Raw genomic sequence first — 14,586 nt, 5'->3', positions numbered from 1 at the left:
TGGACTAAGGGGGATAGGACCCTGTCGAGGTATGCAGAGATGAGTCCGGTGGGGCAGGAGCAGGCTGAGACAATGGGTCGGCCGGGGCAGTCAGGTTTGTGGATTTTGGGCAGGAGGTAGAAACGGGCGGTGCGGGGTTGTGGGACTGAGGTTGGAAGCGGTGGATGGGAGATCCCCTGAGGTGATGAGGTTATGGATGATCTGGGAGATGATGGTTTGGTGGTGGGAGGTGGGGTCAAGGGGGCAGTAGGAGGAGGTGTCCGCGAGCTGGCATTTAGCCTCAGCGGTGTAAAGGTCGGTGCGCCAAACTACTACCTTGCGTCCCTTGTCTGCCGGTTTGATAGTGAGGTTGGGGTTGGAACGGAAGGAGTGGAGGGCCGCATGTTCTGAGGGTGAGAGGGGTGGAGAAGTTGAGGCGGTTAATGTCGTAGCGGCAGTTGGCTATGAAGAGATTGAGGGCAGGTAAGAGGCCAGCACGGGGTGTCCAGGTGGATGGGGTGTGTTGGAGGCGGGAGAAGGGGTCGGCAGAGGGTGGGCGAGAATCCTGGTTGATCAGCCTGATTATCTACATCCCAGATTACTTACGGAAGTAGCTCTAGAAATATTGGATGCACTGCTGGTCCTCTTCTAGGATTGTATAGACTCTAGTACAGTCCCTGCAGATTGGAGGGTAACTAACGTCATTCCAATATTCAAAAAGGGAAGTAGAGAGAAACCAGGGAATTATAGATCAGTAAGCCTAACATCAGTAGTGGAGAAAATTCTCGAATCAATTATCTATACTTTTATAGAGGAGCATTTAGAAAACAGTGCAGGATTAGACAGAGTCAGCATGGATTTATGAAGGGGAAGTCATGCTTGACGAATCTGTTGGAATTCTATGAAGATGTAATTAGTAGTGTTGACAAGGGAGAACCACTTGATGTGATATATTTAGACTTTCAGAAAGCGTTGGACAAAGTCCCACATAAAATTATTGTGCAAGATTAAAGTGCATGGGATTGGGGGAAGTGTACTGAGATGGACAGAAAACTGGTTGGCAGAGAGGAAACAAAGAGTAGGAATTAATTGGTTATTTTCAAATTGGCAGACAGTAATTAGTGGAATGCTACAGGACTAGTGCTGCTACAGGATTAGTGCTATGCACATTATATATTATTGATTTAGATGAAGTAACAAAATGTAACATCTCAAAGTTTGCAGATGATACCAAATTGGGTGGCAGGGTGAATTGTGGCGAGGATGCAGAGATCCTTTAGCATGATCTGGATAGGTTGGGTGAGTGGGCAAATCAAAAGCAGATGCAGTACAATTTGGATAAATGTGAGGTTATTCACTTTGCAAGCAAAAACAAGAAGGTAGATTACCACCTGAATGGCTGTAAATTGGGAGAGGGGAGTGTGCAGCAGGACCTGGGTAGCTTTGTTTACCAGTTGCTGAAGGTAAGCATGCAGTTGCAGTAGGCGGTAAAGAAGGCAAATGGTATGTTGACCTTCATTGCAAGAGGTTTTGAGTACAAAAGCAGGAATGTGTTATTACAGTTATACAGGGCCTTGGTGAGGCCACACCTAGAATATGGTATGCAGTTTGGTTTCCTTTTCCGAGGAAGGATGCTCTTGCTTTCGAGGGAATGCAGTGAAGGCTTACCAGGCTGATTCCGGGAATAGCGGGACTGATGTATGAGGAGAGATTGACCAAGTTAGGACTGTTTTTGCTGGAGTTCAGACAAATTTGGGGGTGGGGGGAAATCTCATGGAGACTTCTAAAATTCTAACAGGACTAGACAGGGTAGATGCAGGGAGGATGTTCCTGATGGTGAATGTGTGCAAGGGTCACAGTCTGAAGATTTGGGATAGACCATTTAGGACAGAGATGGGGAGATATTTCTTCACCCAGAGTGGTGAGCCTCTGGAATTCATTACCACAGTAAGTAGATGACATCAAAACATTGACCGTATTCAAGCAGCAGCTAGATATAGCACTTGGGGGCGAACGGAATCAAAGGTTATGGGGAAAAAGCAAGATTAGACTGTTGAGTTGGACGATCAGGCATGATGATGATGAATGGTGAACAGGCTCAAAGGGCCGAATGGCCTTCTCCTGCTCCAATCTTCTATGTTCATATGTTACCTAAGATTTATGTTCACCCATAGTCCTACCTTTTGAGAAGCTTTGCTACACATTCTATAACCAAATAATTAGCAGAATCTGTTCAGCTGCTTTGAACTTACTCTACAGTTACTCACAGATTCTGAACAGATTCTGCTAACTATTTGGTTATAGAATGGTAATGGCTTTACTTCAGCAAAATCAAAATAAACTATAAACAACTTGGATGGACTAAAAGATGGTTAAAACTATGCAAGAGTTTGGTTTTGGAACTCTGCACTAAACATGCCCCAACTGGGGAAGGCAAAGCACTAGAAAAGATTGAGAGAATTAACACTAATTGAAGCAGCAATACTACACACAGCCTGCAAGGGTACAGAACAAATGCCACCTTCAAGCATAACTACTGGATAACTGGAATATATTTTACCCGCCCCGAACACAGTTTACAAAGAACCACAGAGAGCTATTATTCTGCCAGATACCTACTGTAAATACCATATCTGCACAAAACAGGTTAAGTCAGTAATTATTCAGAATGACTTTTTTAGTATTGTAGCTTTCCACACTTGGAGATAATGTAGCAACATTTCTTTATTTTAAGATAGCCTTGTTTTTTCTTGTGCAATAATTCCTGCATATTTGTGAAAGCTAGTGATTGTGGGATGACAATCAAAGAAAATGTGACATTGAGGTCTTCCAGCAAATCACCACTCCTAAAAAGTTGGTTTTGTTCGAAAATCCTCTGTTTATAATTGCAATTATCAAAAGTGCTATCTACAAATGGAGCACACATCTATACAAAATTCCTCACTGTTTCTACTCTCAGAGAGTAGTCAACAAGGAGGGTTAGGTGCACTATTGTGACAACAGATATGTGGAATGGGTTTTGTTGGGAACAATGATGGACAATTTGGTCATTCCTTCTTTTCCCATCTTCCAAAGCTCTGCCACTGGACTCTCAAACAGATTTTCAAATTTGTGCTCAACATATTTTAGAATCTATTGCAGCATCATGTAATTTTCCTCACTCTGCTCTTATTGAACAGTCTGAAACTACCATGTGTATTGTTTGACCAGACACTTGGAATGGGAGACCCCCACTTTGGAGTTTGAAAGGTGTAACTTTCAGTCCATTCCACCTTTGCAAGCCAAATGATCCTCAGATTTCATCCAATGATAATGCTAACCCAGCTGTGACATGTGCATGAACGGACTGGATTACCCTATTTTTAGATTTCCTTTGTGTCTCAACGAGGCTCTTGTCTCCTTACGAAACAGAGATCTTGCCTCATGCACGTGAATGAGTACATTAGTTAAGCTTGGGTAGTACAGAAATCCATGTCTCCTCATTTCACCATGTTGTAAAGTTGCGTGACCATCAAAAGATGTTTCCCTCAGGTTTTCAGACAATTCCCAACTTGACCACAAGCTTTACAGATCAATTCAGCAATGTTTGCGCCCTGGCAAAGCCAGGAGGAATGTCTAGAATCTTTCTAACCAAAGGTTGTCTTTCAGCCTGCATTCCACCAGATAGCCTACAAAGGATCAGCAGTCAACTCCTTTCTGTGCAACAACTAACGGTAGCCTTTGTCTCTGCGAGACCTATCACTTTCCTTCTATCCAAATGCAACATTGCTCACATGGAGTAACTGTAACTTCAAAAGCACAAGGATGCTATCCATGTGCACCATTCATTCAGAATGAACATGTACAATGACAACACCAGTATTTATTACATACACTGTATTTGACATTTTGTATAAATATACAATGCCTCCTAAAGTGTTGCAAGTTTAGTTGCTGTACTTTGATTGTATGTGTTAACATCCTTATCATAAACAAAGCCTAGTTTGGGTGATTAAAAAAAATCTACTTATTTATCAAGATTTGGGGTTGGCTGCTCAGCTGGCTGGAAAACGGGTTTGCATGGCACAGTGATGCCAACAGCTTGGGGTTCAATTCCCACACTGGCTGAGGCTAAAGATCCTTCCTTCTCAATTTCTTCCCTCATCAGAGGCAAGTCAAACCACCACCAGTTATCTAGGGACTACAGTGACATTATTTACTTATCAAGATCAAACATTTGTATTCAACCTGGAACTCAAAGAACATGAAGATAATTCACTCAATTAGATAAACAATTCAGTCCCTTGAGCATGCTCCACCATTCAACACAATCATGGTTAATTTTATCACAGCCTCAAGTCCACTTTCCTGCCTGTTTTACATAACTCTGCAACACATTACTAGTTAAAAATTTGCCTATCTTCTTCTCAAATTTACTCAATGTCCCATCATCCACCACATACTGGGGTCACGAATTCCAGATTCACAACCCTCTTGAGAGAAGTAATTTCTCATCTGTTTTAAATCTGCAACCCCTTACCTGAAAACAATGATCTCTCATTCCAGAATGCCCTACAACAGTAACTTATATATCTCAATCAAATCTCCTCTCATTCTAAATTCTCGATAATATAGGCCTAAACTCCTCAATCTGTCCTCATATGACAAACTCCTCATTGCTGGAATCAATCGAGTGAACCTCCTCTGAACTGTCTCCAGTGCAACTACATGAAGGTAGCACAGTGGTTCAGTGGTTAGAACTGCTGCCTCACAACACCTGGGATCTGTGTTCAATTCCAGCCTTGGGCAACTGGCTGTGTGGAATTTGCACATTCTGCCAGTGTCTGCGTGGGTTTCCTCCAGGTGCTCCAGTTTCCTCCCACAGTCTAAAGATGTGCAGGTCAGGAAATTGGCCATGTTAAATTGGCTATAGTGTTAGTTGGATTAGTGGTGCTGGAAGAGCACAGCAGTTCAGGCAGCATCCAACGAGCAGTGAAATCGACGTTTTGGACAAAAGCCCTTCATCAGGAATAAAGGCAGTGAGCCTGAAGCGTGGAGAGATAAGTTAGAGGAGGGTGGGGGTGGGGAGAGAGTAGCATAGAGTACAATGGGTGAGTGGGGGAGGAGATGAAGGTGATAGGTCAAGGAGGAGAGGGTGGAGTGGATAGGTGGAAAAGAAGATAGGCAGGTCGGACGAGTCCGGACAAGTCAAGGAGACAGTGCTGAGCTGGAAATTTGAAACTAGGATGAGGTGGGGGAAGGGGAACTGAGGAAGCTGTTGAAGTCCACATTGGTTTCACAACATGGTTGAAGAGCTTCAGAGCAGAGGAAATGACCTGGGAGTTGCAGTGGGAGAGGGACTCCCTGAGATTCTTGTAGAGAGAGGAGGAAAACTTCTTCAAGGCAGGCATCCTTGCAAGAGGATTCGCAGTAGGGTTAAAATCAACAAGGTAAAAACAATGACTGCAGATGCTGAAAACCAAATACTGGATTAGTGGTGCTGGAAGAGCACTGCAGTTCAGGCAGCATCCAATGAGCAGCGAAACCGACGTTTCGGACGCACTAGTCAGAGGGTAATGTGTCTGGTTGAGTTACTGTTCAGAAGGTCGGTGTGGACTTGTTGGGCCGAATGGCCTGTTTCCACACTGTAGGTTATCTACTCTAATCTAATCCCTCAAGAGGAACAATACTCCAGGCCAGTTTCACTATTGCTTTGTACAGTTGCTGCAAGTGTTCCCTTCATTTGCACACTATTACTTTTGCATTAAATGCCAAAATTCCCCATTATTATCTGCATGCTAGCTTTCTGCAGTTTATGAACAAGGAAACCTAGATCTCACTCCTCCGAATCACCGAGTTTCTCTCCATTTTCATAACAAGTTGCCTTTCTATTCTTCTGATCAAAAGGTAGAACCTCATACTTATCCATGTTAAACGCCATCTGCCAAATTTTGGCCCATTCTCCTGATTAATCCATATCCATTGGTAATACAGGTACTCTCTAATTTGTTCATTGCAATTTATTCGTCTACCTGTATTAGTGTCATCTGCAAATGTGACTATATTACCCGTACCCCTGTATTCAAGTCATTAATATAAATTGTAAAGAGTTGGGGCTCCAAGGACCAAACCCCATGGAAACCCCAAGTTACATCTTGCCAGCCAGAAAAAGATCCATTTATCCTGACTCTCTGCTTTCTGTTGATTAGCCAATCCTCTATCAAAGCTAATGACCCCAACCCAATGTGATCATACATCGTGCATTAACCTTTGTGCAGAGTGTTATCAAATACCTTCTGCAAGTCCAGAAATATAACATTTACAGGTTTCCCATTGTCCACTTAGCTTGCCACATCTTTGAAAAACTCTAGCAAATAAGTCAAACACAATCTACCTTCCATAAAACTATGCTGACTCTATGATTTTCTTTAAAACTATTTTCACATAAGCAATTCATTTAAACTGAGTGAGATCAACATCTAATATCAATTTAAGATTATTGTTGAGTGCAGGGAGTCTAACTGATTAAAACTCAGAAGGTTCAAATTCCATAGAAAACATTTAAAGCAACTGTAAGCAAGAGACTTAATTCTCTCTGTAAAAGATAGACTTAGCTTGGGTAAAATGGAACATCGCAGTAACACACGCACAAATAATCTCACTACCCTATGGCCGACCACTTCAACATCTCCCCCCCCCCCGCCCACCCCAGCCACCAAAATGCAAGTCCTGGGCCTCCTCCACTACCAAATCCAAGCCACTCAATGACTGGAGGAAGAACGCTGTATCTTCCGCCTTGGGATCCTTCAACCACATGCCACCAACATCAACTTTCCTAATCAATCTCCCTCCCCCCACTGCATCCCAGATACAAACCCTCTAACTCAGCACCACTTTCTTGAACTGTCCTACCTGTCCATCTTTCTTCCCACCTATCTGCTCCACCCTCCCCTCTGACCTATTACTATCAACACCTCATCTGCGTCTACCTATCACCTTCCCAGCTACCTTCCCCCTACCCTTATCCCCCATTTATCTCTCAGATCCCCTCCACCTCCCTCCCCCCCCCCCCCCCCCAATCAGGGCTTATGCCCAAAATGACGTCTCTGCCGCGCCTTGGATACTGCCTGATCTGCTGTGCTTTTCCAGCGCTACACTTTTCTACTAAAAATGAATGTCAATATATTAAACATAGCTTGCCAGTCCATTACGTTATTTACAGTAGAACCCCTGTATCTGTGGAATTGGTTTCCACGGTTTCAGTTATCTGTGCTTTACCACGGCCTGAAAACATCACATAGAACTTCCAGATCCAGGGACCAAGGGTCTGCCAGGGAGGTAAGTTTCCCATTTAAATGATAGAATTCATTACCATCCACGGTGGGTCTTGGAACGTATCACCTGCAGATACAGGTGGACTACTATATACATCATCTAGCTATGGGGAATCTGGATATTTCATCTGAATGTGTCAAACCATGATTAAAATGGTTGTGATATCAAATGAGTGTAAAAGTCCATTCTACAGTGGCGCATTTTTCAATATTCATGCAGATTCCTATGGGTGAGGAAATCAAGAATGCATATTTATTTATATTCTTGCTCATCTTGAAATGTGGAGGCCAAAGTAGGTTGTGCCATATCTCTCACATGTTCCCAGATTTGTCAATTATAACATAAATACTGGACAATTAATACTCATTTACTAGAACAGTGCTAAGAGGAATACTATTTAAATTTGGCAACACTGAGAAACAGAAGTGTAACTTCAAAGCTTAGAGGGTCTCATGTGTAATACATAGAAGGCTTCCAGCACAAGGAATTGCGAACCCAACTCAAAGCGATTTTGAAGCATCATGAGTGTCTAATTAAGCTGTTTGAAATTATTAGGAGGGTAATTTTAGCCATACAAAGCACTGTAAAATTGAACAATTTTCTAACAGTACTGTAGTTCCAAATTTTTTACCAAGTCCTAGAAAGTGCAGATGCGTAACAACTTAAATACTTTCACAATTCAGTGTAACTAACAAAAGACTCTTACAAAGTTCTTACCACGTTAGCTCATCAAAATTTATGTGACTTGTATCAGGCAACCACTTGGATATGTCAAATTCTTTTTTAGTTCCACTGTGCTGTGGTGATACAACATTGTGATCTGAAGAATCAGGTACTGTTGTCAACTTGTTATTTTGGGCAAACATCTTGAAAATAGCTTCAGTCTGTTGTATAACCTCAGGCATATGTTCATTGGCCACATGCTTGTGAATGTCCTCCACTTTTTCAAACTGCTGCCCACAGCATTCCCAATGAACATTTGGCCTACCCAATTCTTGTGGTGAGGTACTGCCAACTTTAGGTACTTGTCGTGAATTGATAAAGAGGGCGAATGCCTATAAAATGAGTATATATGTAAATTAAAGTATAATACAGAAAGGAAAACTATAGGGAATACATTTGATCGTTTATCTTAAATACTTACTAGAAAGCACATATGCATTTCTTCATTGATTATGACAGATTGTGGATCATTTGGTCTACAATATTAGTCACAATAAAATCAGTATCCCTCACCAAATACAACTTAGCATTTTAATTATATGTCTCAAAAACTAAGAATTTTTGAAATAATTTGCTTTCAGTTCCTTTTACTTTTAGGATCAAGCACGAATCATGGAATATGCCTAGATCTATGAAGATTACTTTTACGCAGCATCAAAAAAAAATGTCAGGCTTCAAACAGAATTCTACATCATATGGAGTATTCTAGAAGAGGATTACAACTAAAGAACTAAAGCCAAAATGCGAATTTAAGCAAGTGAAACAGCTTCATGTTTTCATCAGGTTATAAATTACTGTTATTGCAAGTAACATTTGTCACTGTGGGCTAAACCTTATTGCCAACAAGCGTTGGACAGATCGTTATTTGTATCTGATGCCCCCCCGATAAAAAAAAGAGGCAAATAAATAGTTAAGAAGTGGTTCTGGTCTGTCAAACGACACAAACCTTGTCTTGACCCAGCCCAGTTCTCAACCTACCCTGGAATCAAGACCCTTCACACCCGCCAGCCGACTTCCAAACTTTTCCTGACCTTCCTCCCCCGGGATCTCACCCGTTTCCCGACTCCCCCAGACTCTTTTATCCTTTTTCCCCCACCCTCGCTGATTTTATCCGTTCCCTCGCCCCGGGCTCTCACCCGCTTCCTAACGGCTCCCCGGCGCTTGCGGCTCGGCCTCGGGAGGGCGCGCGCCCCGCAGCCTTTCAGCTCGCGCCACCTCTCAACGCCCGGCTCGAGCGTTCCTGGATGGAGCGGTGTCTCCATGGCAGCGGGGAACGCGGGCAGGGGTCTCCCGAAGCCAACTCCAGGGAGTGAGTGAGTGAGTGAGAGAGAAAGCTTCCCATCGCCTCCGCCTCAGACCAACCCTCCCGCCGGAACCACTTGGCGAACACGCGAGGATTTACCCCGGAAGTGCATGTAACAGAGTGCCCGCCATAATCGGAGGGGGGAGGGGGGCTGTCGTTGGGGGAAGTTGTGAGTGACCTGAGAAAGGGCTAGGAGCGGTGAGTGGGAGCGGTGGTGGACCGGCCGCAAAGCTCAGCGAGCGATTACCTTGTTCTCGGCTGCTCGTGATATCGGCCCCGACAGAAATGTCGAGAAGACGGCACAGTGACGATAATGACGGTGGGTGAAACGGCGGCAGCGCACGATGCGAGCGCTTCACTTAGTCTGTTACCTTTCTGAGTGACTACCGGTTTATTAATCCTCTTTGGGTCCTGAGAGCGGCCTTATTCAACCAGTAATGATCACGTCTAGTTCCCGCTATCGTCATCTCCAGATATCCCTTTTATTCAACAGCCCCCATTGCTTATTTTCCCACATAAAGTATCGTCCCGTATAATTCCATTGCTCCTATAGTCCTGGTGTCAACCCCAGGCTGATCCCACTGTCCCTATAGTCCTGGTATCAACCCCAGGCTGATCCCACTGTCCCTATAGTCCTGGTATCAACCACAGACTGATCACACTGACCCTATAGTCCTGGTATCAACCCCAGGCTGATCCCACTGTCCCTATAGTCCTGGTATCAACCCCAGACTGATCCCACTGTCCCTATAGTCCTGGTATCAACCCCAGACTGATCCCACTGTCCCTATAGTCCTGGTATCAACCCCAGGCTGATCCCACTGTCCCTATAGTCCTGGTATCAACCCCAGGCTGATCCCACTGTCCCTATAGTCCTGGTATAACCCCAGACTGATCCCACTGTCCCTATAGTCCTGGTATCAACCCCAGACTGATCCCACTGTCCCTATAGTCCTGGTATCAACCCCAGACTGATCCCACTGACCCTATAGTCCTGGTATCAACCACAGACTGATCACACTGTCCCAATAATCCTGGTATCAATCCTAGGCTGATCCCACTGACCCTATAGTCCTGATATCAACCCCAGACTGATCCCACTGTCCCTATAATCCTGGTATCAACCTTAGACTGATCCCACTGTCCCTATAGGCCTGGTATCAACCCTAGCCTGATCCCACTGTCCCTATAGTCCTGGTATCAATCCCAGGCTGATCCCACTGTCCCTATAGTCCTGGTATCAACCCCAGACTGATCCCACTGACCCTATAGTCCTGGTATCAACCCCAGACTGATCCCACTGACCCTATAGTCCTGGTATCAACCACAGACTGATCACACTGTCCCAATAATCCTGGTATCAATCCTAGGCTGATCCCACTGACCCTATAGTCCTGATATCAACCCCAGACTGATCCCACTGTCCCTATAGTGCTTGTATCAACCCTAGCCTGATCCCACTGTCCCTATAATCCTGGTATCAACCTTAGACTGATCCCACTGTCCCTATAGGCCTGGTATCAACCCTAGCCTGATCCCACTGTCCCTATAGTCCTGGTATCAATCCCAGGCTGATCCCACTGTCCCTATAGTCCTGGTATCAACCCCAGACTGATCCCACTGTCCCTATAGTCCTAATATCAACCCCAAGCTGATCCCACTGTCCCTATAGTCCTGGTATCAACCCTAGACTGATCACACTGTCCCTATAGTCCTGGTATCAACCCTAGACTGATCCCACTGTCCCTATGGTCCTGTATCAACCTTGACTGATCCCACTGTCCCTATAGTGCTTGTATCAACCCTGGAGTGATCCCACTGTCCCTATGGTCCTGTATCAACCTTGACTGATCCCACTGTCCCTATAGTGCTTGTATCAACCCTAGACTGATCCCACTGTCCCTATAGTCCTGGTATCAACCCTAAACTGATCCCACTGTCCCTATGGTCCTGTATCAACCTTGATTCATCCCACTGTCCCTATAGTCCTGGTATCAACCCTAAACTGATCCCACTGTCCCTATGGTCCTGTATCAACCTTGATTCATCCCACTGTCCCTATAGTACTGGTATCAACCCTAGACTGATCCCACTGTCCCTATTCTCCTGGTATCAATCCCAGGCAGTTCGCAGTGTCCCTATAGTTCTGGTATCAATCAGAATTGATCCCACTGTCCTTATAGCCTAATATCAATCCCAGAATTTATCTCACTGTCCCTATAACCTGATATTAATCCCAGAATTGATCCCACTGTCCTTAGTTCTGTTATCAATCCCAGAATTGATCCCACTGTCCCTCTAGTTCTGTTATCAATCCTTGAATTGATCACACCATCCCTATATTCCTGGTATCAATCCCAGACTGATCCCACAGTCCCTGTTGTCCTGCTACCATTCCCAGACTAATCCCACTATCCTATAGTCCTGGTATCAACCCCAGACTGATCCCACTGTCCCTATAATCCTGGTATCAACCCAGTCTGACCCCACTGCCCCTATAGTCCTGGTATCAACCCCAGGCTGACCACACTGCCCCTGTTGTCCTGGTATCAATCCAAGGCTGATCCCACCATCCATATAGTCGTGGTATCAATCCTAGGCTGATCCCACTGTCCCTACAGTCCTGGTATCAACCCCAGACTGATGCCACTGTCCCCATAGTTCTGGTATCAATCTCAGAATTGATCCCACTGTCCTTATAGCCTAATATCATCCCAGAATTTATCCCACTGTCCATATATTCCTGGTATTAATCCCAGACTGATCCCACAGCCTATAGTTCTGCTACCATTCCCTGACTGATCCCACTATCTGTATAGTACTGGTATCAGTCCCAGATGTGATCCCACCATCCCTGTTGTCCTTGTATCAATCTCAGGTTGATCCCACTGTCCCTATAGTCCTGGTATTAATCTCAGGTTGATCCCACTGTCCCTATAGTCCTGGTATCAACCTCAGGTTGATCCCTCTGTCCCTATAGTCCTGGTATCAATCTCAGGTTGATCCCACTGTCTCTATAGTCCTGGTATCAATCTCAGGTTGATCCCACTGTCCCTATAGTCCTGGTATCAATCTCAGGTTGATCCCACTGTCCCTATAGTCCTGGTATCAATCTCCGGTTGATCCCACTATCTCTATAGTCCTCGTATCAATCTCAGGTTGATCCCACTATCTCTATAGTCCTGGTATCAATCCCAGAATTGAACCCACTGTCCCTATAACCTAATATTAATCCCAGAATTTATGCCACTATCTCTCTCAACCTGATATTAATCCCAGAATTGATCCCACTATCCCTATCTCCTGGTATCAGTCCCAGAACTGATCCCATTGGCCCTATACAAAATAAAAACTGTCGATGCTGGAAATCTGAAATAACAGAAATTGCTGGAACACCTCAGGTTTCACAACATCTATAGAGAGAGAAATTGAATTAATGCTTTTGGTCCAGAGACACTTTTGAGGTACTAAGGAGGATTGTTGAAGGTATCACAGTGAATGTTGTCCATGTGCATGTTAGTAACGATTTACAACATAGTCCCACATGTAACTTAAAAATTCATGGCATCAGTGGTAAAATAGCAAGTTGGATCCAAACTAGGCTCTGTGATAGAAGCAGAAAGTTAATTTTGACAGATACCTTTGTGGCAGGAAGGTTGTTCAAATTACGTTCTACTGGGCTCTTCTCTGAGTCCCTTGGTATTTGTGTTACATACTAAGGATTTAGACCTTTTGTCGGGAGCATAATTAAGATGCTTGTGGATATGAAAATTGGTTTAATAGAAAATCAGTTAATAGTGAAAAGGAAAATTCTAGACTGTAGGAAGCTAATGATGTACTGGGAAAGTGGGTAGAAATGTGACAAATGAATTTCAATCTGGAAAATGAGGTAGTGTGTTTTGAGAACAAAAAAAAGCAAGGGAATAGGTCGTAAATGTTGGGATTCTGAAAAATGTACTGGAAGAGAGGGACCTTGAAGTGTATGTGTATAGCCACTTGAATGTAGCCAGATCAGATAGTATGGGAGGTATATAGAGTGCTTTGTTATTGGTTGAATCATGGAGTATAAGAGGAGGAAGGTTTCACTAGAACTGTTAACACTAGCGAGAGTATTGTATACAGTTCTGGTCACTGAGTTATGCAAAGAAATGAGTTTGTACTAGAGAGACCTCAAAAGTCTTACAAGAATGTTGCCAGGATTAAAGAAGTTTTGTTGCAAGGGGACATTTGATAGGCTGGGTGCTTTTTCTTTAGAACCTAAGAGGCTGAGAGGAGATTTAATTGATATGTAAAATTATGAGGGACCAAGATAGAATGGACAGAGGTCAATAATCAGTCAATGAGTTAAAGTAATTGGCAGCAGAATTGGAGGGAGTTGAGTATGTTATATTTCAGAAGATCTGGAATGCACTGCATGAAAAAGTAGTAGATGTTGAAGTCAGATTGTAGTTGGAAACCAAAACATTTGTATATGCACTTGAGGTGGTGTAACTTGCAAGACTATGGACCAGGAGATGGAAGGTGGAATTAGACTGGATAACCCTCTCTTGCAGATATGTTCGGCTGGATGGTTTTCTTCCATCCCATAAATGTTTCGACATCTTGAAGTAGGCACAGGAGTAGGCCACATAGCCCCTGAACCTGTCTCCAACCTCAATTCTACTTCTTGTCAAATCCCCTTTGTTTCCCTTTGAATGCAAACATTTGTTAAGTTATGTTGAATATGTTCATTGGCACAACTTTCTAGGGTGAAGAATTCCAAAGATTCATAGTGATGACATTACTCCTCATCTCAGTCCTAAAGGATAATAACCACATCTTGAGGGAGTGAGATTGTCTGTGTCCTCTCCCTACCTCCCATTTCTAGAGTTGGGGTTTAATAACTTCCCAGTACGTTTTCAAATGCTACCAATGCATTTTGCTCCACACTGTTAGGAAGCATATGCATAATCTTCAGACCTGAAGGTTCCAGTCCAAGACTGCCAGTACCAGTGGCACCATGCCTCAGCAAGGGTCTGTACCTTCAGTGAGCAAAGTACAGAAAAATGGCGAACCAAAATGGGTTGAGTTTTCATAAAGAACATTGAAATCTTGAGAGAAAATAAGTTGAAGTTTAAAAATTGGGAAATCAACAGAGATCAAAACTGCAGTAAACTACTAGGTGCATCTGAATACACATTTACCTTGTGTTGCACCCACTGCTCTTCCACATGTGCTCCTTACCTCTAACATGGCTGCCATTGGCAATGTTCAAGAAAATCACACCC

The 14,586-nt window shown here is 43.8% G+C and overlaps 2 protein-coding genes across 2 annotated transcripts in view; one reads left to right on the top strand and one right to left on the bottom strand.

The window, feature by feature from the left end:
* Positions 1-9,393, bottom strand: part of LOC140491599 (thiosulfate sulfurtransferase/rhodanese-like domain-containing protein 2) — a 31,587-nt gene extending 22,194 nt beyond the window's left edge. Inside the window, exons 1-2 of the mRNA XM_072590031.1 lie at positions 9,153-9,393; positions 8,011-8,348 (exon numbers count right to left, since the gene is read on the bottom strand). Coding sequence (XP_072446132.1) covers positions 8,011-8,348; positions 9,153-9,278 — 464 coding nt within the window. The 5' untranslated portion in view covers positions 9,279-9,393. The remainder of the gene's footprint in view (positions 1-8,010; positions 8,349-9,152) is intronic.
* The window catches only part of LOC140491588 (nuclear cap-binding protein subunit 1), a 77,185-nt gene continuing 71,930 nt past the window's right edge, over positions 9,332-14,586 (top strand). Inside the window, exon 1 of the mRNA XM_072590009.1 lies at positions 9,332-9,638. Within this exon, the coding sequence (XP_072446110.1) occupies positions 9,605-9,638 (34 nt within the window). The 5' untranslated portion in view covers positions 9,332-9,604. The remainder of the gene's footprint in view (positions 9,639-14,586) is intronic.

The sequence above is a fragment of the Chiloscyllium punctatum genome, chromosome 2, assembly GCF_047496795.1.
Source record: "Chiloscyllium punctatum isolate Juve2018m chromosome 2, sChiPun1.3, whole genome shotgun sequence".
Taxonomy (NCBI): domain Eukaryota; kingdom Metazoa; phylum Chordata; class Chondrichthyes; order Orectolobiformes; family Hemiscylliidae; genus Chiloscyllium; species Chiloscyllium punctatum.
Note: the sequence above shows the minus strand (reverse complement) of the source record. Positions and strands in the feature narration are given on the sequence as shown.